The sequence below is a fragment of the Artemia franciscana genome, chromosome 8, assembly GCF_032884065.1.
Source record: "Artemia franciscana chromosome 8, ASM3288406v1, whole genome shotgun sequence".
NCBI classification, from domain to species: domain Eukaryota; kingdom Metazoa; phylum Arthropoda; class Branchiopoda; order Anostraca; family Artemiidae; genus Artemia; species Artemia franciscana.
This window is the reverse complement of record NC_088870.1, coordinates 35,841,236-35,863,844: the sequence shown is the minus strand read 5'-3', so window position 1 is coordinate 35,863,844 and position 22,609 is coordinate 35,841,236. Positions and strand designations below refer to the sequence as shown.

Below are 22,609 nucleotides of genomic sequence, written 5' to 3'. Positions count from 1 at the left end.
AAATCAAATATTAAATATATGGTCAAATAATAAATGAACTTATTCCCATTTGAACGTTCGTAATAGAACTTAAGTGTGGTCTTAATTTAGTTTATTACGTCGAAAATATGTCTTATATATGGGGAGATGTGACCTCTCAAGTATATAACTATAAATTCAAAAATGTTTCTTTTGCGATTAGAAGACGAAGAAAATTTTAGCACCTTCATTAGAAATTCAATATTAAAGAAGAAAATTTACAACTCAAGACTTTGGAAGAACCCTTTGATTAAACTCTCTCAGACAAATCTAGCGAATGAAAAGGAAGTAATTATTTTGTTCTGTATAAATGTTAGTTCAAATTTTAATACTTTAGAATATCTGCTGATAACAATCACTGTCTATGTGGTCGAAATATCTAGACTTTTGTCTCTATTTTCACTATCTAATAAATGGATTTATCTCCATTTGAACGTTTATTTGTTCACAATTTGTAACTCTTTCCCCGGGGGCTGCGGGGGATCATATCATTCCCAAAAACTTATTTATTGGACCTTTTAACTATATAAAACAAAATGGCTGTCTCAAGATTTTGGTCAAACAACATTAGGAAAAAAGGCATGGGAGGGTAATTGCCCTCCAATGCTTTTGTCACGTAAAATGGGCACTTGAACTTTTAATTTTCACGCAACTGAGCCCTTTCTTGATCTTCAAAGACCATTGGCTTGATACGATTACCCCTAGGCAGAACAAAAAAAAACCCTTCAATAGGATTTTCTGATACGCTGAATCTAATGGCGCAATTTTCAGTAAGATCCTGCAACTTTTGAAGGTGTTTCCCCCCTTTTTCGAAAATCAGGCGAACTTTCTCAGGCTCGTAGCTTTTAATGGGTAACATTAAACTTAATTCGTTTTATTCAACAATTAGTTTTTTTCAACAACGAAATTGGGTAACAGTAAAGCAAAAAGCTTAACCCTTTTCTTTAAGTCTATGGATTCTAATATTCTAGGGCACGTGACAATTAATTTACACAAAAAAAAAAAAATAACGACACAAAAACATGTTAAAACATGTAAGACACAAAAACATGTTAAAGAGTTCTGAAATCAAAAATTTGACAAGATAACTTCTTATAATAACTGATATAGAAAAAAAACGCGTGTAGAAATAACAAGTTTACCTCACCATAAGGATATCAGGTATCAGGATATCAAATAACAAACCTCAGCTCACCTAACCTTACCGTGAAGAAACTAGTCTGTATTAACTCACAAGTAGAAGAAGAAAGAAAATGTTTTAGAAAAAAAAATTGAAGCCTGGTTGGATGCTACGCGCTAAAATTAAAATAAAACGTATCCACTTTATTTTCAAATGATTGATGTAAAAGACAGCAGAAAACCGTCATAATCACTTAAGAAAACCTTCGATCAGAGGGTCAAAGAATCAGAAAGACAGCAGCCAGCCAGTAACAACTACATTACCTTATGAATATTCCTAACAGCTTTTTTTAGAGAAAAAAAGTGAAAAGAGTAGATCATGACTAGCAAATAGTCTCAAAATTTAAAGCCCTCTTTAAACAATTAAATCGTCAGAAAAATACCTTAAAATATATTGACTAGATCCGGCAACTCAAGTCCACAAAAGCATGGAATTGAGTCGCCAGTCTGCTGGAATACGATCTTAAGTCGATTGTTTCTAAAACTTTGCTTTCTAGAGTCACTTCCATTAATATGTCTAGACTCTTCCCTATCAAACCATTACTGCTAAGGATTTTGCATACCTTTCTGCTAAAAAGTTGGCGTGTTGAAACGGACAATGGCACACTTTTACTCTTCAATAATACAGGTTAAAAAGTTGTGCGCGATTCTGGTCCAAACACAGTGCAACAAGCCAACATTTCTTTTTTCCCTTCTCACCAATAAGTTCACAGCTTGGACTTGCCTCACTTTTACGAGTCAAAGCTTAATTCCTTCTGGCATACATTGAGGAATTAAACCGTTCTCGCCCTTAAGTCACGAATTGAGTCGTCTTTTTACTGTATCAAGACTTAGCTTGTTTTCGCCTCTTGTCTCAGGTATTCTGTAGCTTCGAGTAAGTGTGTCTAAACGTTTAAGTTGTCAAATGAATATTTTAATAATGTTGACCAGATAATGATGCTCAGCTTTTTCTATTAATAAAATTATTTTACATTAAATCTTTATAAATTCATATTTTATGCTTATTAGAAAAATCTTATTGTTTATATAATTTTTGTCTAATTCATTTTATCCTCATAAAATTCTTATATTACACATCATAAAATATAAATTACTAATTATAGATTATAAAATATTATGAGATATTACCAAATGAATATTTGAAAAACGTTCACTTGGTATAGTAAGCTATACTATATATACTATATAGTATAGTATATAATAAGCTGCAGAAGTATTCGTGTCTCAACCAATTTTTAAGCTTAGTCTCGCTCTTATAAAATTATTTATAACTGGAGGAGTTTTTTTCCCGAATTCAATATTTAAAACAAAGAATAAAGAACGACAATCAGTTCTTATTGAGGACATCAAGTAATCTTTTTTTTTATTATAGTTACAAGAGTCCAGGATCCAGCCGATTCCACTTATAGACGGGGAATAAAAAGCAGTTTTTATTGAAAATATCAAGAAATCTTTATTGTTGTTGTTATAGTTACTCCAAGAATCCAGGATCCAGCATGATTCAACTTATAGACGGAGACCATGAACACAAGCAAAGTGGTGTTTTGTGGCGGTTCTGGCTTCTCAAGCGCTCAGGGCAAAATCTTGATAAGCCCCCCCCCCCCCCCCCTCAACCTGTCTCATCAAAATTTTCGGACCAAAATTTAAAAAAAAATCAGTTATGAACAACACTTATTTTATTTTTTTAATCTGTTTATTTAAGTCTGACTTTTTTTTTACTTTAGACTGCAAAATTACTAATTATCTCGTCTCAATTGATTGCTTCTAATTTTTTATTTCGGTCTACTTACTTTTTGCTTAAAATTAAATTTCAAATTGCTTAAATTGGGCCAGCTTACTTATATTTTCAAGCAATTGTGATGAAGATATGAGGAAAATGAAGGTTTCGGATTCAATTTGCTTATACTTACCATCAACTGCACCCTCTACTCTACTTTAATAATAAAGAAAACTTCAAAAATAACAAAATGATTATAACCGTCATATTATTCATCTCAAATTCTGAGCCCCTATAATTTCTGCACCTGGGGCAAGCTCCCCCTCTTCCTCCTCCCCCTGAAACCACCTCCAACATAGGAAGATTGCTCATACAACTGCTTGTACTTCACATATAATAAGTATTCTTTTTTGTGTGTATTTTTTAATAGTACCGAGTCAACCTGGATATACAGCTATTGATCCGCTTTTTCGATCATTTCCAAGTTAAAACTTGAATAGACTCCGGAACTAAATCCTGGCTTAAAGTCACTCAGCCTTAATTCCCAATTTAAATTGGGTAATTTTGCGGAATTCAAGCTTTTAAAAACGAAAGAAAAAATAAATATAATTAGTTTTTTTTTTACGGAAAATATTGAAGTATCTTTATTCTGAGATTCAAAATATTGCAGGATTCTAGTTATTGGCACAGTGGGGCAAGGTCATATGCAAAGGAGTGTTTTGGGCCAATTTTAGCATCTCTCCTATCCAATATTTTTAAGACTGGTTACAAAATTTACGATATCTCCAATATTTCCTTTTTTCTGTATCAAATGAACAAATGGCTGTCTATCGAATACCTTAATAATGCTGACTTGATCTGGATACTCAGCTCCAGGAAGTGTTCTTACGTCGGCCATTTCTAAAGCTTCACTTTTTAGAGCCACTTCTCTTTTCACGTCTAGCCTCTTATCTATCAAATCATTAACAATAGCTTCAACAGTTTCGACTGTTTTCAGATCAAAATTTGAATAAACCCCAAAACCAAATTGGAGATCCTCGTCACCAACAAAGCTAGATTTTTGATAAGTTACATTTAGACACTTCTCCAGTGCATAGTTCAATAAGTGTGTGGCTGTATGATTCGACATAATTTTTATTCTTCTACTTTCGTCAATAGAAGCCACTACAGATATTCCTTCTTCCAAAAACCCTTCCACCATCTCACAATGATGAAGGATGTAACCGTTTAAATCACTAACAGATATTACTCTGGCCTTTCCTGTTTCACAATATATACATCCAGTGTCAAAAATTTGTCCTCCTGATTCAACATAAAAATTTGTTTTATCTAAAACAATGGTAAACAATCCACTGATAATACGGCTTTTCGACTCACCATCAACCAATATAGTCTCAACTTTAGCAGAGATTTTTGGAAACTCATAGTCACTATCGTATTTTGAATAAGAATGTTGACTAGACATATCTGTATGCTTCAACCCTCTTTTATTTAAATAATTAAAAACTTTAAATTTCGAATCACGCTCCAGTCTTCCGGACACTGTTGCCGTTTTTGAATTTTCTTTCACCTTTTCAGAAACCACGTGGAAATCATCTTCATTAAATCCGATTTCTTCACCTGAGCAAATAGTCTTAATCGCTGTAACACTAATACCACGATCTGAATTAAGTTGATACACTAAAGTAGGCGGTACCGATTTGACACCTTTGATTCTTAGCTTTTCGATTTCTTCAACAAGCTTTGCAGCGCCTTTTAGATCCTCAAGAGCAAGCCTATCAGCATAAGGTTTCCCTACCAGCGCTTGAAGGTATTTCTTGCTCTCTTTTTCCAGTTTCTTAAAAAGCTCCTCCTCGTATTGCAAAATGGTTTGGGTTCTATTCAAACTTGAAGACAGATTTGGATACACGTCACCAAGTGTGTCTATGACAGGGTGCATTAAATGTTGAAGTAAGGTTACATCTTTTTTAAACGCCTTTGAACCAATTTTCAGGGCTCGACGAATCACATGACGTAGACGGTAACTGTAACAGACAATACCTTTAATGTCATATAAAAGACCTCAGGTCGAAGTGGCCTACTATCACAAAACAACAAAGACAATTATGAAAACATTAAACGGGTCTATGGTGATTATGAAGAAAAAAGGGAAAAAAGTAATCAATTAAAGAATTTTTGGACACCTGTAACCAACAAGGCATCCCCAACTTTCAGATAAAAAAAAGAAATAAGTACATGAAAAAGGAAAAAAAAATCAAAGAAGAATAAAATAAAAATAAAAATATTACAGAGCTTCTTTAGTCACTTTACTTGAAACTGCCAAAACGGGACTTCTGATCAAAGCCCCCCGCCCCCCACCCCATAATTTCAAAATACAGATATGTTACTCATCTTTTGACTCTTGTTTCCTCTGGGATTCTCGGGGAGTATCTTCAAGCATGTACATCAAAAACGATATTCAACAATTTTAGGGATTGTCCCGTCTTCAACGAGGAGAACGTCTTGTATCAGTAGAGACAAAACATTCGCTTGCAACATATCCTTTGTTTTCAAAATTTACTTCTTTGGTTTAGTTTACGTTTTAGGTACGTTAGAAAGATTAACCTTACTAGCAACACAATAGGAGCCAAAAATTTAAAAAGCTTCTCTCTCTGGTTGAGTCAAACAAAAACTCATGGACTATCTCCTTTTTTATTCCTAACTGATTATGAACAAACTAAATAAACGTAATTGCTATTCTATGACGAACACCACGGAAGTAGAATATAAAATTGCTGATCTCTTCTTTTGAACAAGGGCAGTAAAACATCATATGATAAAAACAACTGTAAACGAACTGAATTTGATGGCATTAAATGAACATTATAAAAGTGTAAAAACAAATTTTATGCAAATAATACTAAGTCATTGAATAAGCTCGTTGGGATGAGAAATCATCAGGTGGAAACATGTTAAAACCCATTTGTACAGAATCCAGAATCAAAGGATATGAAATCTTAAGATACAGTGGTATCCCTCTGACGAACCCTTACTTATGATAAAAAGACCCTTCTAAATTGCAGTTTCAGTCTCAAATTCACAGTTAATAACTTGAACTTGAGTTAATAACTCCTCAAGTAAATAGAAAGATCCAGACAAACAAAACAAATCTTTGGTCATTTTACTTGAAACTGCCAAAGCGAGGCTTTTGATCCAAGCCCATATAATTTAAAAATACAGACATGATAGTCATCTTTTGACTCTTGATTCCTCTTTGGAATTCTTGGGGAGTGTCTTTAAGCATGTATGTTAAAAACAATACTCAACAATTTTAGGGATTGTCTCTTCTTCGGCGATGAGAACGTCTTGTACAAGTAAAGACTAAACATTTGCTTGATTGTTGTTCTTCATTTATTACATACTTACAACACATCTTTGTTTTCAAAATTTACTTCTTTGGTTTAGTTTTAGTTTTAGCTACGTTAGTGAGATTTATCTTACTGGCAACACAATAGAAGCCAAGATTTCAAATCCTGCTCTCTCTAGTTGAGTCAAACGAAACCTCATGGATAATCTCCTTTTTTATTCTAATGTCAGTATATACGCAAGATATGAACTCTATTATTGAAAGAACTGGTTGAAATTCAGAAGAATTTTCAATTTTGCGGTATAAAAAAGGTACAAATATGTGTAGCATATTAACTATACTGGTTGAAAAAAAAAATCCCGATAAAAATCAAGTTATATTTGAAAAATAGATAGATCAAGAATAACTGTAAATGGATGAATAAACAAAGAAAAATCTTTGTTAATCAACTTTAAAGTGGTTAAAGTAGTCAAACAAAACCTCATGAACAATCTCCTTTTTTATTCTAATATCAGTATATACGCAAGATATGAACTCTATTATTGAAAGAACTGGTTGAAATTCAGAAGAATTTTCTATTTTGTGGTATAAAAAAGGTACAAATACGTGTAGCATATTAACTATACTGGTTGAAAAAAAAATTTCGATAAAAATCAAGTTATATTTGAAAAAAAAGATAGATCTAGAATAACTAAAAATGGTTGAATAAACAAAAAAAAACCTTTGTTAATCAACTTTAAAGTGGTTAAAGTAGTCAAACAAAACCTCATGGACAATCTCCTTTTTTATTCTAATATCAGTATATATGCAACATATGAACTCTATTATTGAAAGAACTTGTTGAAATTCAGAAGAATTTTCAATTTTGCGGTATAAAAAAGGTACAAATATGTGTAGCATATTAACTATACTGGCTGAAAAAAAAATTCCGATAAAAATCAAGTTATATTTGAAAAATAGATAGATCTAGAATAACTGTAAATGGTTGAATAAACAAAAAAAAACTTTGTTAATCAACTTTAAAGTAGTAAACGCATAAATACAATTCCCGTAATAGTGTAAATAGTAGTAAATCTTTTAATAAAACAAATTGTTTTTATTTTGAATAGATCTTATGAAATGTAACTTTATAATAAAGTTAGTTAAATGATAGAAATGATTTTGGTTTCTACAAAAACATTCACTAACAAATGTTTACTGACAAAGGGAGACAGAGAGAGACAGAGAGAGAAACTTGAGGTGGATGATGGACAAAGAATGCATGTCGAGGGAGTGAGCTTACTTTTCATCTGGAAATGCCCCATCTGCTGATGCAATAGCTATCATTCGAGCGTGATCTGCTATTATTCTATAGGCGGTATCTAACCCGTTGTTATCTTCTAATCCAAAGCGACCTTGATATTCCTGAATTTTTGATACCTAGGGTAACAAAAGGTATAAATAACTTTATTAACCTCAAAATCACAAAAACACCACCTCAATGTTAAAAAATGAACAATTTAAAAAAAGAAATATAGAATCAAAAAGAACAAAAAGAAAAAGATCTAAACAATATTTACAATAGCTACATCGTATAAAAAGGAATGAAGTAGAATAAGTAGAATTGTCACTTTATTTTGATTTTAGTTTTCTTCCTTGTTTTAAATTCTTACGGTTTAGATTCTTTCCCTTTTTAACGACGAAGACGTCTTATTTGACACAGACGATAAACGGATGATTGTTCTTTTTCTCTTGTTTCGTATTTAACCTAGACCATTTGTTTTCAAGATTCACTTGTTATGATTAGTTTACTTTTACGTCGCGTTCTTAGTTACATTAATGAGATTTGTCTCGCTTTCGGCAAAATAGGAGCCAAAAATTCCAAAAGTTGCTCCCTTTAGTTGAGTCAAACCAAACCTTGCTCTTAAATTTACCTAATTTTTTTTACAAACAGACACTGGTCTCCTTTCATTGATTTTATATCACTTGCTTACTTAGACCTTACTTACAAAGTACCTCCTTACTTAATTCCTCTCGCACAGGTTGGCGCATAAGGCGAAAATGGTGCCCCTCCACGATGACATCTGAAGAGCTTGCGGCCACTTCGCCCGTAGAGAACACAGGGCCCCAATACCACCGTCTGATACTTCGAATTCTCTCAACTGTCAATGTTTTTTCACGTATAAAGGTATTGGTAATCCTATCAGACCAGTGGATACCCAGAACGCGCCGGAAACAATTATTTTGGAAACCTCGTATTTTCAAGCTGCTTTGTCAATGTCCATGTCTCGTATCCTTATATTATTACAGGGAGGATATTGCTATTTAGGAGTCGGATTTTAAGCTATAGAGAGTATGCCAAGTTTTTCCAGACTTTGCCAAGCTTGGTAAATGCATTGCCTGCACAGGCAATGCGTGCAATGACATCGCGCAACAGGCTACCGTCAGTGTTTGTGAGGCTTCCAAGATACTTAAATTCCGCAACCTCCTCTAGCCCATTAGAGGCGACCGTCGGTGGCCAGCCCAGCATTGGAAAGCCACAAAAGCAGACGTGTTTCTTTGCAATACGATACAAGTAAAATAGCTTGTTAAACAGTCTTGTACAACTTTGGATTTGTTCATCAGTTGTATTGACGCGCTTTTTCGATAATTTATCATAATATTTATTATTGAAATATTTGATGATCGTTTTATACAATGCTTATACAATACTTGATCAGTCGAATAAGGAAGGGAAACAAATCTACAAATAAGGAGACTATATTTTGTTGAGAATCATCACACTGAATAAAACAAGTCTGATGGTTGATTTTTCAATCTCTTTGAGAAGTAATAAACTTCTATCTTACTTTTAATAGAGGGTCACAAAAAAAAGAACTAAGATTCTGTAAATATAATATAATTAATCTAAATTCAACTTGATTATTGTAAGTTTAACTTGTAAATATCAGATTTAGTTGCATTTACAGTAAGAAACGCACCACAGTATTCAAGAATCCAGCACTTGCAGGGAAAGATAATCAAAGAAAATTTCATAGAAGAGGGAGGGGGGTCAAAACAGGACGAAAGTGCATTTCAGACCACTACTCTTCAATTTTATCAGGGGGTCCTTTAGAAAATTATAAGGGAGAGGATCTCAGTCTCCCCTCTTTGTGCAGGTAAAAAAGGCAGTTTCCCCACAATTTAGGCACTAAATGTTACTTCCCCTAAGGCATCGAGACAAATTTTCCACAAAACCTTAAAATAATAGTTTTTAAGAATACTACTGATATAAGAAGCACCAATACACAAAGTTAAATTTCGAAATCATTGAAGCCTCAAATATTTACCTCTTGAATTTCATTAATAATTGGCATAAACAAGTCAGTGTCATAATTTGACCTCTTTCCATTAAGTATTGCACACAATCTCTCAAGTCCCATTCCCGTATCAACATAATGACCTTTTAACTTCTCAAGCTCACCATTTGGTTTCCTGAAAAAAAACTCAAAATTTTGTATGGCATTAAGCAGCACAACTAATTAAAGAGGTGGCACTGAGAACTGCTAAATGACGTCTGCAAAGGCGGGATAGGAACATATTTGACTGAGACATATTTAATTCTAGATGGCATAGCAAATTTTAACAAATACATAACGGAAAAATGTGCATTTCCAATATTTCCTTAATTCTGAAAACGTTCCAAACTTCTTTGATTCTCGGTACTTTTGGCCTTGGCCAAAATTAGGATTTTAAGAACTCATAATTTCAAACTCCTAATTCTAGGCTCATCTGGAAGATGAATTTCACCTCAGAGTCTGGGTTTCATGTTAACCAGTGAAAAATTTTTGTTTTTTCATTGCCTGGTGTTGTATAGATGTAAAGTAGTGATTTAGCCAAAGCCAAGTGACTGCCACGCTGGGTTTGCAATCCTTCTGGGAAGGTGTTCAAGGCCAGGTGTTGCCGATTATTTGGTTTGGGATGGAGGTCAATGGTGTGACTCTGTAAGCTCAACCAAGTCGACCCAGCTCCAAATGACTACCTAGAGAAATCTGGGGGGAGGAGGGAGGCATCGGACGATTCTCCCCTACCACGCACAGTACTCCCGGCCGAAGGCAGCTAATCAGGAGATTGGTATCTACGCTAAGAAGACCATTTGTCTGTGTGCAATTAAGTTCATATAGAATTTTTTAGTGAACAAAATCAACAAGCTTATTGTTGATTTTGTTTATTAGACAATTAGACACAATATCGTGTGCATGATTTTGCACAAGATAGTTATTTGAGATTATTCTGATTAACATCAAATACTTGAATTACTTAATTATTTTGAAAAAACTGATTTTTTTTAACGTAATATATAAAATAAACGTCGTCATCAAACTTCCTATATGGTATTTCAATCGCATTTCGAAATATAACTTGTTTTGCAGAGGTGAAAACTTGTTAAAGTTAAGTGCCCTGAAATTATGGTGTAAATATACTATCGAAGGATTTTATAATCGATTTTCAGACAAATTCCTAATATGAAACGTATATATAAGTAATGTTGCAGTATAACTCTTTTATTTAATTCATTTAAAACTAAAAAAAATTAACCCCCAACGGAAAGCAGAACTCGCAATAAAGCAGTAAAGTTGGGTATATAAATAATAAGACATACCATAAATAAAACAATACATCTCGTCATAATCAAAGTAATAGCGAATATTAACTCGATTAACCACGAAAAACACAAAAACACACTGATGGTTTGACCTGATGTTCAAAAATGAACAAGGAGGTAAATTTTTTCATAACTTTATACTCCATTTATCAGTTCCCCGTCATAGTCTAATTATAGGGCAATAGGATTGACTTTATGACCCCACTTTCAGAACAAATTGGTTTAATGAATGAATGAATGAATGCTTTATTAACTACTAAATTAAAAAAATTATACATACACACAACCGCCCAGGGAAGGCTCAAACAGCCTGATGTTGGACGGCTGCAATCCTCTGATTCTAAACTTATTTTAAAAAAAATGAAGGACAAAAACACTCACTCAATTACCCTTTAATACCAGAATATACATAAATAAAGACTAACGATAATAATAATAAAAAAAAATTAACTCCCCATTCTTAACTCGCTGAAGTAATGATTCTCGGCTGTTTTAATTTTTTATTTTAGTTATAAAGATCGCATTTTATTGTGAGTCTATTTTATTTATATATGTAGTTTGCTGATGACGGTTGGGATAAAGAGCCGATATATTCATTTAAGAATTAAACAGATTTCACTGTCTTAGATAAATTCCCTATTGTTTTAGCTCGTCGTTGATTTTTTTATTTTTAGAAGGGACCAAAGTCTTACAAAACATAAGAAAATTTTTCTTTTAAATTACACCCACCCTACCATAGAAGGAACCGTTAAATCTGGCTCAGGTAGTATGAGTCGAAGCTCAGTTTTATTGTAATCTGGGTTCTTTAGATCAAGATAAAAGAAATTCTAAAACATTTTTTTTTTCAACTTATATTATTATTACTATCCCAAAAGCATTATTTCATCAGTCTTTAATCTGCCTTGGGTGGTACTAAGTTGGTACGGTTTTTCTTCATCTGCCTGACCGCGAAATCGTCCTTGACCTGCAGAAAGGACCTTTTGGATCTGGAGAAACGATTTTACTTTCAAAAAATACTCTACCACGACACTGGGAGAGCGCATTGGCATAAAGGTCTCAGTCGCAGATGTAATACTCCAATACCTACACATACAGATAGTTTGTATAAACCCGAGCTATCAACAGAAAAGTCTTGAAGATGTGAAAGTAAAAATGGTGATTTTAATTCTGCCTTGACCCTCCATTTTCTTAAAAATCCAGATTATTTACTTCTTTTGACGAGGCAATTTTAATTTTTAAAGTAGAGGGTTTACCACATTCTTTTAGGGAACTAAATTAAATTAAAACACATAAATAGAGCAATTGCTTCAAATAGATACTGGAGATATTCCTATCTGCCCAATTTTTATTAACACAATGTTAAGAGAATCAAATAATATTTTTCCTCTTTTTAAACCAAGATCATATGAACACATTAATAATAAAAATCAGGTTAGTAGGCAAGCTACGTTAATCGCTAAGCAGAAAATTCTTGCCCAATCTAATCTGTAAATAGTATTTCTTTTACTCTGGCTTGTTATTTTTTCATTTGATTCGTTGTTTCTTCTGTTCTGTCAGAGCTCACTTCAAAATGTTAGTTTGTTTCTTCTTCTTCTCCGCCAAGACGACTTGGCGAAGGATCTAATTTTGTCTTTTCGCATCTTTTCGCAGAAACAGCAGCATTTACGTCAGAATTATCTCCGAAAAATGTGTTCATATTTATGAAAGCTATTCAGATTGTTGAATCTACTGAAGAAGAATAATCAGAAGAAACAGCAGTATTTACGTTAGAATTATCTTGGAAACATGTGTTCATATTTATGAAAGCTAATTCCTGAATGGCGTGATGGTATAACGGTAGTAAAAGGACTTAGTAACATAAGTAGCGCTGTAAATCCTATACATTCAGATTGTTGGATCTACTGAAGAAGAATACTCAGAAGAAACAGCAGTATTTACGTCAGAATTATCTTGGAAACATGTGTTCATATTTATGAAAGCTAATTCCTGAATGGCGTGATGGTATAACGGTAGTAAAAGGACTTAGTAACATAAGTAGCGCTGTAAATCCTATACATTCAGATTGTTGGATCTACTGAAGAAGAATACTCAGAAGAAACAGCAGTATTTACGTCAGAATTATCTTGGAAACATGTGTTCATATTTATGAAAGCTAATTCCTGAATGGCGTGATGGTATAACGGTAGTAAAAGGACTTAGTAACATAAGTAGCGCTGTAAAACCTAAACATTCAGATTGTTGGATCTACTGAAGAAGAATACTCAGAAGAAACAGCAGTATTTACGTCAGAATTATCTTGGAAACATGTGTTCATATTTATGAAAGCTAATTCCTGAATGGCGTGATGGTATAACAGTAGTAGAAGGACTTAGTGACATAAGTGACGATCTAAAACCTAAACATTTAGATTTTTGGATCTACTGAAGAAGAATACTCAGAAGAAACAGCAGTATTTACGTCAGAATTATCTTGGAAACATGTGTTCATATTTATGAAAGCTAATTCCTGAATGGCGTGATGGTATAACGGTAGTAAAAGGACTTAGTAACATAAGTAGCGCTGTAAATCCTATACATTCAGATTGTTGGATCTACTGAAGAAGAATACTCAGAAGAAACAGCAGTATTTACGTCAGAATTATCTTGGAAACATGTGTTCATATTTATGAAAGCTAATTCCTGAATGGCGTGATGGTATAACGGTAGTAAAAGGACTTAGTAACATAAGTAGCGCTGTAAATCCTATACATTCAGATTGTTGGATCTACTGAAGAAGAATACTCAGAAGAAACAGCAGTATTTACGTCAGAATTATCTTGGAAACATGTGTTCATATTTATGAAAGCTAATTCCTGAATGGCGTGATGGTATAACAGTAGTAGAAGGACTTAGTGACATAAGTGACGATCTAAAACCTAAACATTTAGATTTTTGGATCTACTGAAGAAGAATACTCAGAAGAAACAGCAGTATTTACGTCAGAATTATCTTGGAAACATGTGTTCATATTTATGAAAGCTAATTCCTGAATGGCGTGATGGTATAACAGTAGTAAAAGGACTTAGTGACATAAGTAGCGCTGTAAATCCTATGCATTCAGATTGTTGGATCTACTGAAGAAGAATACTCAGAAGAAACAGCAGTATTTACGTCAGAATTATCTTGGAAACATGTGTTCATATTTATGAAAGCTAATTCCTGAATGGCGTGATGGTATAACAGTAGTAGAAGGACTTAGTGACATAAGTGACGATCTAAAACCTAAACATTCAGATTTTTGGATCTACTGAAGAAGAATACTCAGAAGAAACAGCAGTATTTACGTCAGAATTATCCTGGAAGAATATGTTCATATTTATGAAAGCTAATTCCTGAATGGCGTGATGATATTACAACATAAGAAGTGGTGTAGGGCCTAAACATTCAGATAGTTGGATTTACTGAAAAAATATGCTCAGAAGAAACAGCAGTATTTACATCAGAACTATTCAGGAAGAATACATTGATATTTATATATGGTAATTTCTTAATTGACTGGCGGTATGACACTCTAAGTAGGGTCTAAGTGATGTATGTAACGCTCCTGAGCCTAAAAGTTCGTAACAGTTCAATTTACTGAAAAATCATACCCCCAAAAGGGTTGTGACGAGCTAGGAAACTGATGAAAGATTCTGCAATAATCTTCGTCAAGATTTTCATTGTTAAGGTCATTGCCATCAGTTATTAGATCAGAATGATTCTGGAAGAATATTTGTTATTTATAGAAGCTGTTTCTGGAATTGGCTGATGAAATGGCATTGACATAGGGTCAAGGTGACGTTAGTAACAATTCGAACGCTGAACCCCCAAAGGTGGAACTACTCAAGTAATAAACAAATTGCAAATTGTGATATAATTAGGGTGCTATGTTGACCTTCAGGGTCAACGTAGAGCCTCGGGGGCTACAAGGGTTTTCAGTATTTTTCTCTTTTTTTAACAACAGAAAAAGTTTTTCTTTTTTTCAGTGGGCAATTTCTAACATTATTTCACCGTAACGGTGTTTCTATACAAGCGAGCCTGTGGAGCAGGATTCCAATCCTTTCTGGGCTGGAATAATTGGATTTTAATCCTACCCTTTTAATCCAACCTAGAACCTTACAGATTTAAATTCCTTGTAGGAGTCTGGTTTTCTAATAGATGTCCATCAAAGTCCACCATTTGTGGCATATATCCTCTATTTGTTTTTAGTTGGAACTTTCATTTTGCAATTTTAGTCTTAGATTTGTTATCAGCTAGTTCAGAAGTTCTTATATATCATTAAATCAAGAAAGTCAAAGATGGAAATCAGACTAATGAAAGAAATCAAAATATTTGCTTCATCTGTTTTGCTTTGGGACTCTTATGTAATATTTTTTGCCTCAGATTTGTAATCAACAAGTTCAGAAAACCTTATATAACAATTTTGGTAGAAATGAGGCAGCGAATGTGAAATATGGACTCGGAGTGCTTTAATTTAGAAAATTCATCTTGCAGTCTAAACGATTTTTTAAGATTAGTTGATTTGGTCGCTGATTCGACGTAGAAAAAGGCCAAGTGCTTTCATCAGAGGTCAGCGTGATTTATTAAATTATCAGAAATAATAATATGTTAAGATAACTGGAGCTATAGACATCAAACATGAATTATAAAATTAGATATGGATAAAAAACTTACCTATTAAACTCCATAAAAACAAGGTTCCATATTTCCACAACATCTTGACTATCTTTGTTTACAAGATGACTAGATTTGAGACCAGTTCTATCAAAATGAATTTCTGTACAGGGGCCACAAGGCCCGGACAAACCCATCTCCCAGAAATTGTCTTTAGCATCAAATGGAAGAATATGAGATTCAGGTAGGCTACAAAAAACTTAATTGATCATTAATCATACATATATAATTTGAGTGTAAAGGTGCAACAAACTTTGAAAGTGTAGATGCATGGGTACACTCAGGCAATGACCTACCTAGCACAGTGTTTTAAGAGAGCATAGAGTATAAAGGCACTATATAAAAAAATAGGGTGAAAATTCCGAGCCATAACTGCTTTTATCTTCACTTAAAACGTAGAAGCTGAGGAAGCCCTAGTGGTTTCAGGTTCATCTATCTTGTATTAAGACATAATTTCGTCCGCCCCCTCGGTTTTTTTCTTGAAGTGGGTAAAGAGCCTAACGTTATTGTTTTCTTCATAGGTTAGTAATCAATTATATTCTGTCAATCCCCCGTTGATATTCTGTTCATTTTTATACTATCGAACTTTTTTTGGGGTCTTATATTTTTTAACTACTTTCACTATTTATTATTAACCACATTTATTTATTTATATCCTATTTCTTCTGACCTAAAACGTAAGCTCGACAGTTATACTAGCTAGGATCCTTTTCTTAAAAAGCCTTATCTTATCTTCTCATCACTAAAAATTGTAGCAGCACAAAGCCACCTGACACTCCTCTCGGGTCAGGCTCTCCCATCGTAGAAAGATAAATTTGCCACGCCATAAAAACCGCAGAAAAGTTAGCTATTCCCTGTCGTAACGTCCGTTCTGGTTCTCAAAAACCAGGTTGAGACAAGTGTCCCCTGGTAAAGCAATCAAAAAAACGTGCTAAGTTGTGGTACGATATCGGGAAGGAATCCGATAAGCCTAGATCTGGATTGATCTTCCAACTATTTCGGAGCACAAAGAAGGACTACCTAAATCTAATGGAAAAACTGAAAAGTGAAGAAGCTGATAAAGTTTCAGAGCAAGCCTTAAAAAACCCAAAACTGATGTGGAAGTTCTTCAAGAGATTCCATACCAGTGGAAAAACGTGCTATTCTGCCATTCGGAAGAGGAGGTTAAGGTTTTACTCTACAGTGTTTGGTTCCAAAGACCCTAAGCTTGAATAGGATTGTGATAAATGCTTAAACGAAAAGATCGAAACCTTGTTAAAAGTTCAAAATATCTTTGTGATATCTAAATCGGCTGTTGCTGAAACAGTTGGTAAATTAAAACACGGAAAGGCGCCTGGCTTTAATAGTATTTGTCCAGATAACTTAAGACATGGTACTGACCTCTTGTTTGAGCATATCACTCTTCTTTTCCAGATGTGTGTCGATTTGCGTGTGGTCCCTAGCTCATTTTGTGCTGGTGTTCTGTCAAATATCCCTCAAAGAGGGAAAAACCAAAGTCATTGCACTGGATATAGACCAATTACCGTTTCAAGTGTTCTCAGTAAAGTCCTCGAGTTACTTCCAGAAATTTTGGGGAAGTGTAGATAGGATTATTGTCAGTTCGAATTCTATCGAAACCTGAGTTGCGCGTTTGTACATAGGCTTTTAAAGAAAGCTATTGACAAAGCCCACAAAATGGGATACTCACTCTTTATGTGCAGCGTAAACATCTCAAATACATTCGATTCAGTTGTGCAGTCTCAGGTGTCCCTGAAATTACTCGAGTATGGTGTGAATGCTCATGTCGTAGCATTCTTATCTTTCTGGCACTCAGGCAGTTTTGTGAAAGTTAGACTGACAGGGGATCACCTGAGAAGACCGATTAGACTTGTTCGAGGTCTTCGTCAAGGATCTGTTTTAAGTGCCATCCTATTTAATACCTTGACATCAGGAATAACAAAAAACGTTGCTGGAGGATTCAGCATCAATCTATGCGACTTCAGCCTGCTTTCATATGCTGACGCTCTGCTGATGTTAAGCTGCAACCTAACTTCTCTGTAAGAAAATATTGACCACCTGATCACTGTTTACAAAAGTATCGATCTAAGGGTCAACGCATTAAAGACGGAGGTTGTTGAATTTTGTCCCTCAGCAAGCAATTAGCATAGCACTGGCCCTACATATGTGACGGTTGAATAAATGAAAATTTTCCCTGGAAATACCATGAAATACCTGGGAATAACGTTCGGTCATGATGTCAGACGTTCTCGCTCACTAATAATCATGAAAATTACCAAGAGCATTCGTTCAAGTTACGGAAAGCTTGTCTCTCTGAAATTGAGCTTAAACAAGAAGATTCTTGCAAAGCTTTACTCAGCGGTTGCCGTCCCTCACCTGCTTTATGTATCTCAGCTCTGGGACTGGTTCACACAAACTGACAGACTAAAATTCCGATCTGTATACTACAAATAACTCAAGTTTTTGCTACGATATCTGCTCTACGGGAGAAACACATTTGTTCTAAAATCTCAAAATACGGAGGACTCAATTCTCGTTGTGCGTCTACTGAAACAAGTGCAGAAAAAAAGGCGGTGGAAAAACTGTTCGAATTTTTGCCTCTACACCTGATCTACGAGTACGAATAAAGAGGTTATTGCTTAATTTTGTTCTTTGATACTGATTGTTCTTGTTTTTGTCCTTTTCTTCTTTTGTATAACTCCACTTTTCTCTTTTTTTGTATAAGCGGGCCAAATTATAATAAAATAATAAAATTATATCATTTAGAACAGTTCCAACCCAATCTAAGGCCTCCTTCCACTGTCCAAAGCGCTTTCATACAAGCGTCTTGCTAAATTATGGCTTTCAATTAAAGTTGCGCTATTTCAGTAGTTTTTGTCATTTACTTACAGCAATAAGCCAACAGGAACGCGGACAACATATAAAGAAAAAAGTAAACAAAGCATCAACACTTTCCCAATTTCCAACCAAATAAATTCAAAATATAGAAACCATAAACTATACACTAGAGATAGGCGAAAAGAAGAGAGGAGTCTTCAGTTATAGAAGGGAGAGTTGTTCTGTTGCCTGAAAAAGGAGCAAAATTTCACAACAAAGACAAAGTTTTTCTACTGAAGGTAAAGAACAACACTGAAGCTTAAACGAAGTTAAATTGTCAGATTGAAGACTATATAAGAGATATCTATAAAATGAGTACATATGGGGACTGCTAATATTTCTCTGTAATTGCAACATTACACAAAGAAAGCACTTTACCTAAAACAAAAACCCCGCAAAAAAACAAAGAATGGGGCTCTAGGACCCGATTAACTATATTATAAACATCGAAATCTAGTTATTTCTGACTATACTGCAGAACACTTCAAGCTTATGATACGAATTTGTGAAATTTACCTATGTTCCCGACACTACCAAAATTAGTTTTCCGTTGGATTTGTCAATCAAATAATCATGAATATTTATTTTCAAACAGAAAAATTTAATTTGGGGTCATTTCCCAACAGTCACGCCAAATTAAATAAATTCAGACCAAATAGAAATTTTCAAAAATTATTTTCTTATTTTAAAATATCCTAAAATGATTCATGTTTCTACTATATAAAAATTCAAAGGTGTTTTGCGTCAGTAAAACTCTAGATTTGGGTAATCCTAAAAGTATAGGGAAGTATTAGCAATCAGTGAATTTAAAACTAATTTTAAAGCATATATTGCACAGGCTTAGAAGCGATCATTTTTGTTCAGTTTAAGTTTCATTTTGCTTCGCTTCTTAATCTAATCAGAAAACTTTTTCTATTAATGGAACCGTGAGGTTCCCAATTTTCGAAATCAATAGAACCAGCATGTTTAAGATTATCGTTCCCAAAGGTAGGAATGTGCCAAACCTTTATTTTTTACGTAAATCGTTATTTGACAACCTTTTTAACTTTGACTTGTTGGCTATTAGATAAATTACCAAGTCAGTACCGAAAACAAACAAGGATTCAGCTCCGATAATCAAATAAATATACTGTGTTCTAGTTCAATACGCTAAAACAGCCTACATATTCTTTATTGCAATATTTAATGAAGGCTTGTAAATATTGATAAAAAAAATACTTTTCTTCGGATTTTTTTTTAATGTCAAAATTTTATTCTTCTAATATTTAGCGGTTTCATTGAAGAGGGTTTTAATAAGCTAGCCTGAGTAGTTAGAAGTCATAATTTGCATCACTGATTTCCAAAATCAGAACACAAAAATTGCACAGTTTGACATGGGATCGAGGGATGACGACTTATACTTACTTACAACATGACTGCCTGTCCATGGATTATTCTTTACGGTTGATTGTGTATGGTTATGCTGTTTGACCTATGTAATTGGATGGATGAGTAGGGTTAAGTGTTCATTCAAGTACTGATCTTTAGTAATTACTAAAGTAGGAAAACAGTCTTCCTTTCTCCTTCTGTCTTTCTGTTTTGTTTACATGGTTAATTTTTTTTGTGTTTGCTTATTTCTGTGTTTGCACTGTTTCATTGGTGATTTATTTTTTCATTACATCTCTACTTTGTGTAAAAAAGTAAAAGCATAAAGATTAAAAACGTATATAAATGCAAATAGAGGTTTAACATTCATCCTTAAGATAATTAAAAGTACAAAATAAAGTCAACATTATAAAAAATGAAAAGAAAAACTAAATGTAAACAGATAAAGACAAAATAGAATTATCACACCTGTTACTAAGAACCTGAACCGCATATTGAGTTTCTAGCTAGCAATTCTGCAGCTCATTCTATAAATGAATGAACAAGTTACTTGACCGCTTAGTCTTATGCTCAGTAGATATCCATTATCCAAACAGGTCTCCAGGGGCATGCAGGCCCAAGCCCAAGGGCTTACCCAGGATCATTGTTTGGGGGAGGGGAGGGTTAAATAAATATTATAAAACTCATTGAAAGTTTGCTTGCATGAATTTTCTTTACGTTTTCAAGAGTTGAAACATTTTTTTTGCGGGGGGGGGGGACCGGGAACTCCCCCTCCCCTGGATACAGCTTTGCTTAAGCTCCTTCTTTCTTACTTTTTCGATAAAATTCCTCCCTCTTGTTTAAAGGAGGTCGCTTTCACATGTTCTTTTTTTCTTTAATGCAAGCTGACTCTGAAATCAAAAATAAATTTAGAAGTTTTAGAAATCATACATGCATTGTAGTTTGCAGCTTCGTGGCTAAATCGGAACACCACCTAAAAGCCTTGGTGAGCTCTACATTCAAAGCATGACCGTGCATAGCACTTGCCAACTCCGTGTCAAAACCGAATTATCCTTGCAACACACCGAAAAAGTGTCAGGTAGAAGGATCTACGAAGATATTCCTGTACCTCATTGCACAGGAAGAGAAAGTTCAGCGATACATGAGATAGAAACAAAACCTCACCCAAGTGACAGCCATATATCTCTGCATTCTAAGTCTGGAGGTATTCCAAGTTTGGCATCCCCTCCAAAATACGTGACAAAAAGTGATTTTGCAGGAATTCCATAATCCTGCGTTAAAAGTTCCCATGCCATTGAGCAAGCTTTAGTCTGACAAAAAAGAAGAAAACTGTTTAAGCACAGAAACAAGTATTGTGCAATATATTTACACAAACTTTTTTTTTAGACATTATAGCTTCTATCATAAAGGCACACTATAAAGAAGCAACACGGAACACATAAACATACCTATTCCAACATTTATATACATATATAAACGTACAGACGTCTTTCTTTAAAATTTTCCCCTTTATCCCTAACGATTTAAAATATTCCAAACTTCGTAGTATCACCCGGAGGAATATTTTTTAGCTGATAAATACGGAATTCTTCAATTTATCTTACGGACTAACAGGAATATGTTTCAAAGAAAAGAAGTATTTATGGAACGTTACTGCATATCAGACAAATGAAACTAGATTGACTGTTTAAAATAAAATAATATTCAAAGGAGGAAATCCGAGAAGTTTGAACAATTTTTCATTTTTCAATACTATAATGATTAAAGAAAAACTTGTTTTTCAATGTATAATTGATATTAAAGTTTCAAGTTTAGTAAAAGTACATATTTAACTACTCTAGCCTTTAAAGGGTTACAGTGAACGGTAGTCCACTGTTGTTTGTGGCAATTTCATTTCCCTTTGAGTTAGACTATTCAGTTTCATTTTTATGCATTTTAAGTTTCATTAATTCATCCACAGTGCTTCCTGTTCGTTTTAATTTTGACTCATTAAATGATTTTATTTCTGTTTTTTTTAGGTTTCAATTTCACTCTTTACTTTTCTTTGACCAACATGCTTTGGTAAACCTATTTTAAATTAATTTATTTTTGTTTGACTGCACTATTAAGTCATTATTAGATAAAAACCAATAGGCTACCTTAGAATATACATTCCCCGACAATTTGACCCTCTTTAAAGTACACAAGTACTAAAAATACAGTCAGGCTCTGAAAAATTGCATCTAAAATATTACTAACTGAGAAATATTATAGACTGTGAAATATAATTAAAACTGTAGTGTATGCTACTGTTCCTTTGGCTCAGTGACTTGCTATAGTACGTATTAAGCCATTCAGAAAAGAGCAGTTTTTCTTCTTCAGGCCCAATTTCAAGGTGAGTCTATGTTTATTTTAAATGTTTGTTTTGTGCATTGGGCTCCAAAAAACCTACACCTATAAATGTCAGGCCAATGGCAAATTTTCCAACCCCATTTTTGAGAGGTCGGTACTTTTTCATCTAGGAGATTATATACATGACTTTCAAGCTCATTGTAAAAAACTATCTTTTAGCCACTTTTTCAGGACCAATTTTCGTGGAGACTGAAATGCTCTTTCAAATTTTTTTTTCCGTTGAACCAGGAACTGTAGGACTGTAAGCACAGAGATTATAAGTCTCAAGCCATTCAGATTTTTTCTCTTCATTTTTTTAGGAGAGCTACAGCCCTATAAGTAAATACTATTTTTCTTGTTTATTGGAATTCGTTTGGAAGAGAATTTTCAAGCCGATCAAGCGAAGATTCAAGCGCACCAAAAAA

General features: G+C 33.9%; 1 protein-coding gene across 4 annotated transcripts in view; it reads right to left on the bottom strand.

The window, feature by feature from the left end:
* The window catches only part of LOC136030356 (alanine--tRNA ligase, cytoplasmic-like), a 99,232-nt gene that overhangs the window by 48,132 nt on the left and 28,491 nt on the right, over positions 1 to 22,609 (bottom strand). For all 4 annotated transcript variants that reach the window (XM_065709274.1, XM_065709275.1, XM_065709277.1 and 1 more), the window contains 5 exons: positions 20,979 to 21,124; positions 15,576 to 15,764; positions 9,569 to 9,713; positions 7,543 to 7,679; positions 3,753 to 4,938 (listed from right to left, as the gene is read on the bottom strand). In XM_065709274.1, the coding sequence (XP_065565346.1) occupies positions 3,753 to 4,938; positions 7,543 to 7,679; positions 9,569 to 9,713; positions 15,576 to 15,764; positions 20,979 to 21,124 (1,803 nt within the window). The remainder of the gene's footprint in view (positions 1 to 3,752; positions 4,939 to 7,542; positions 7,680 to 9,568; positions 9,714 to 15,575; positions 15,765 to 20,978; positions 21,125 to 22,609) is intronic.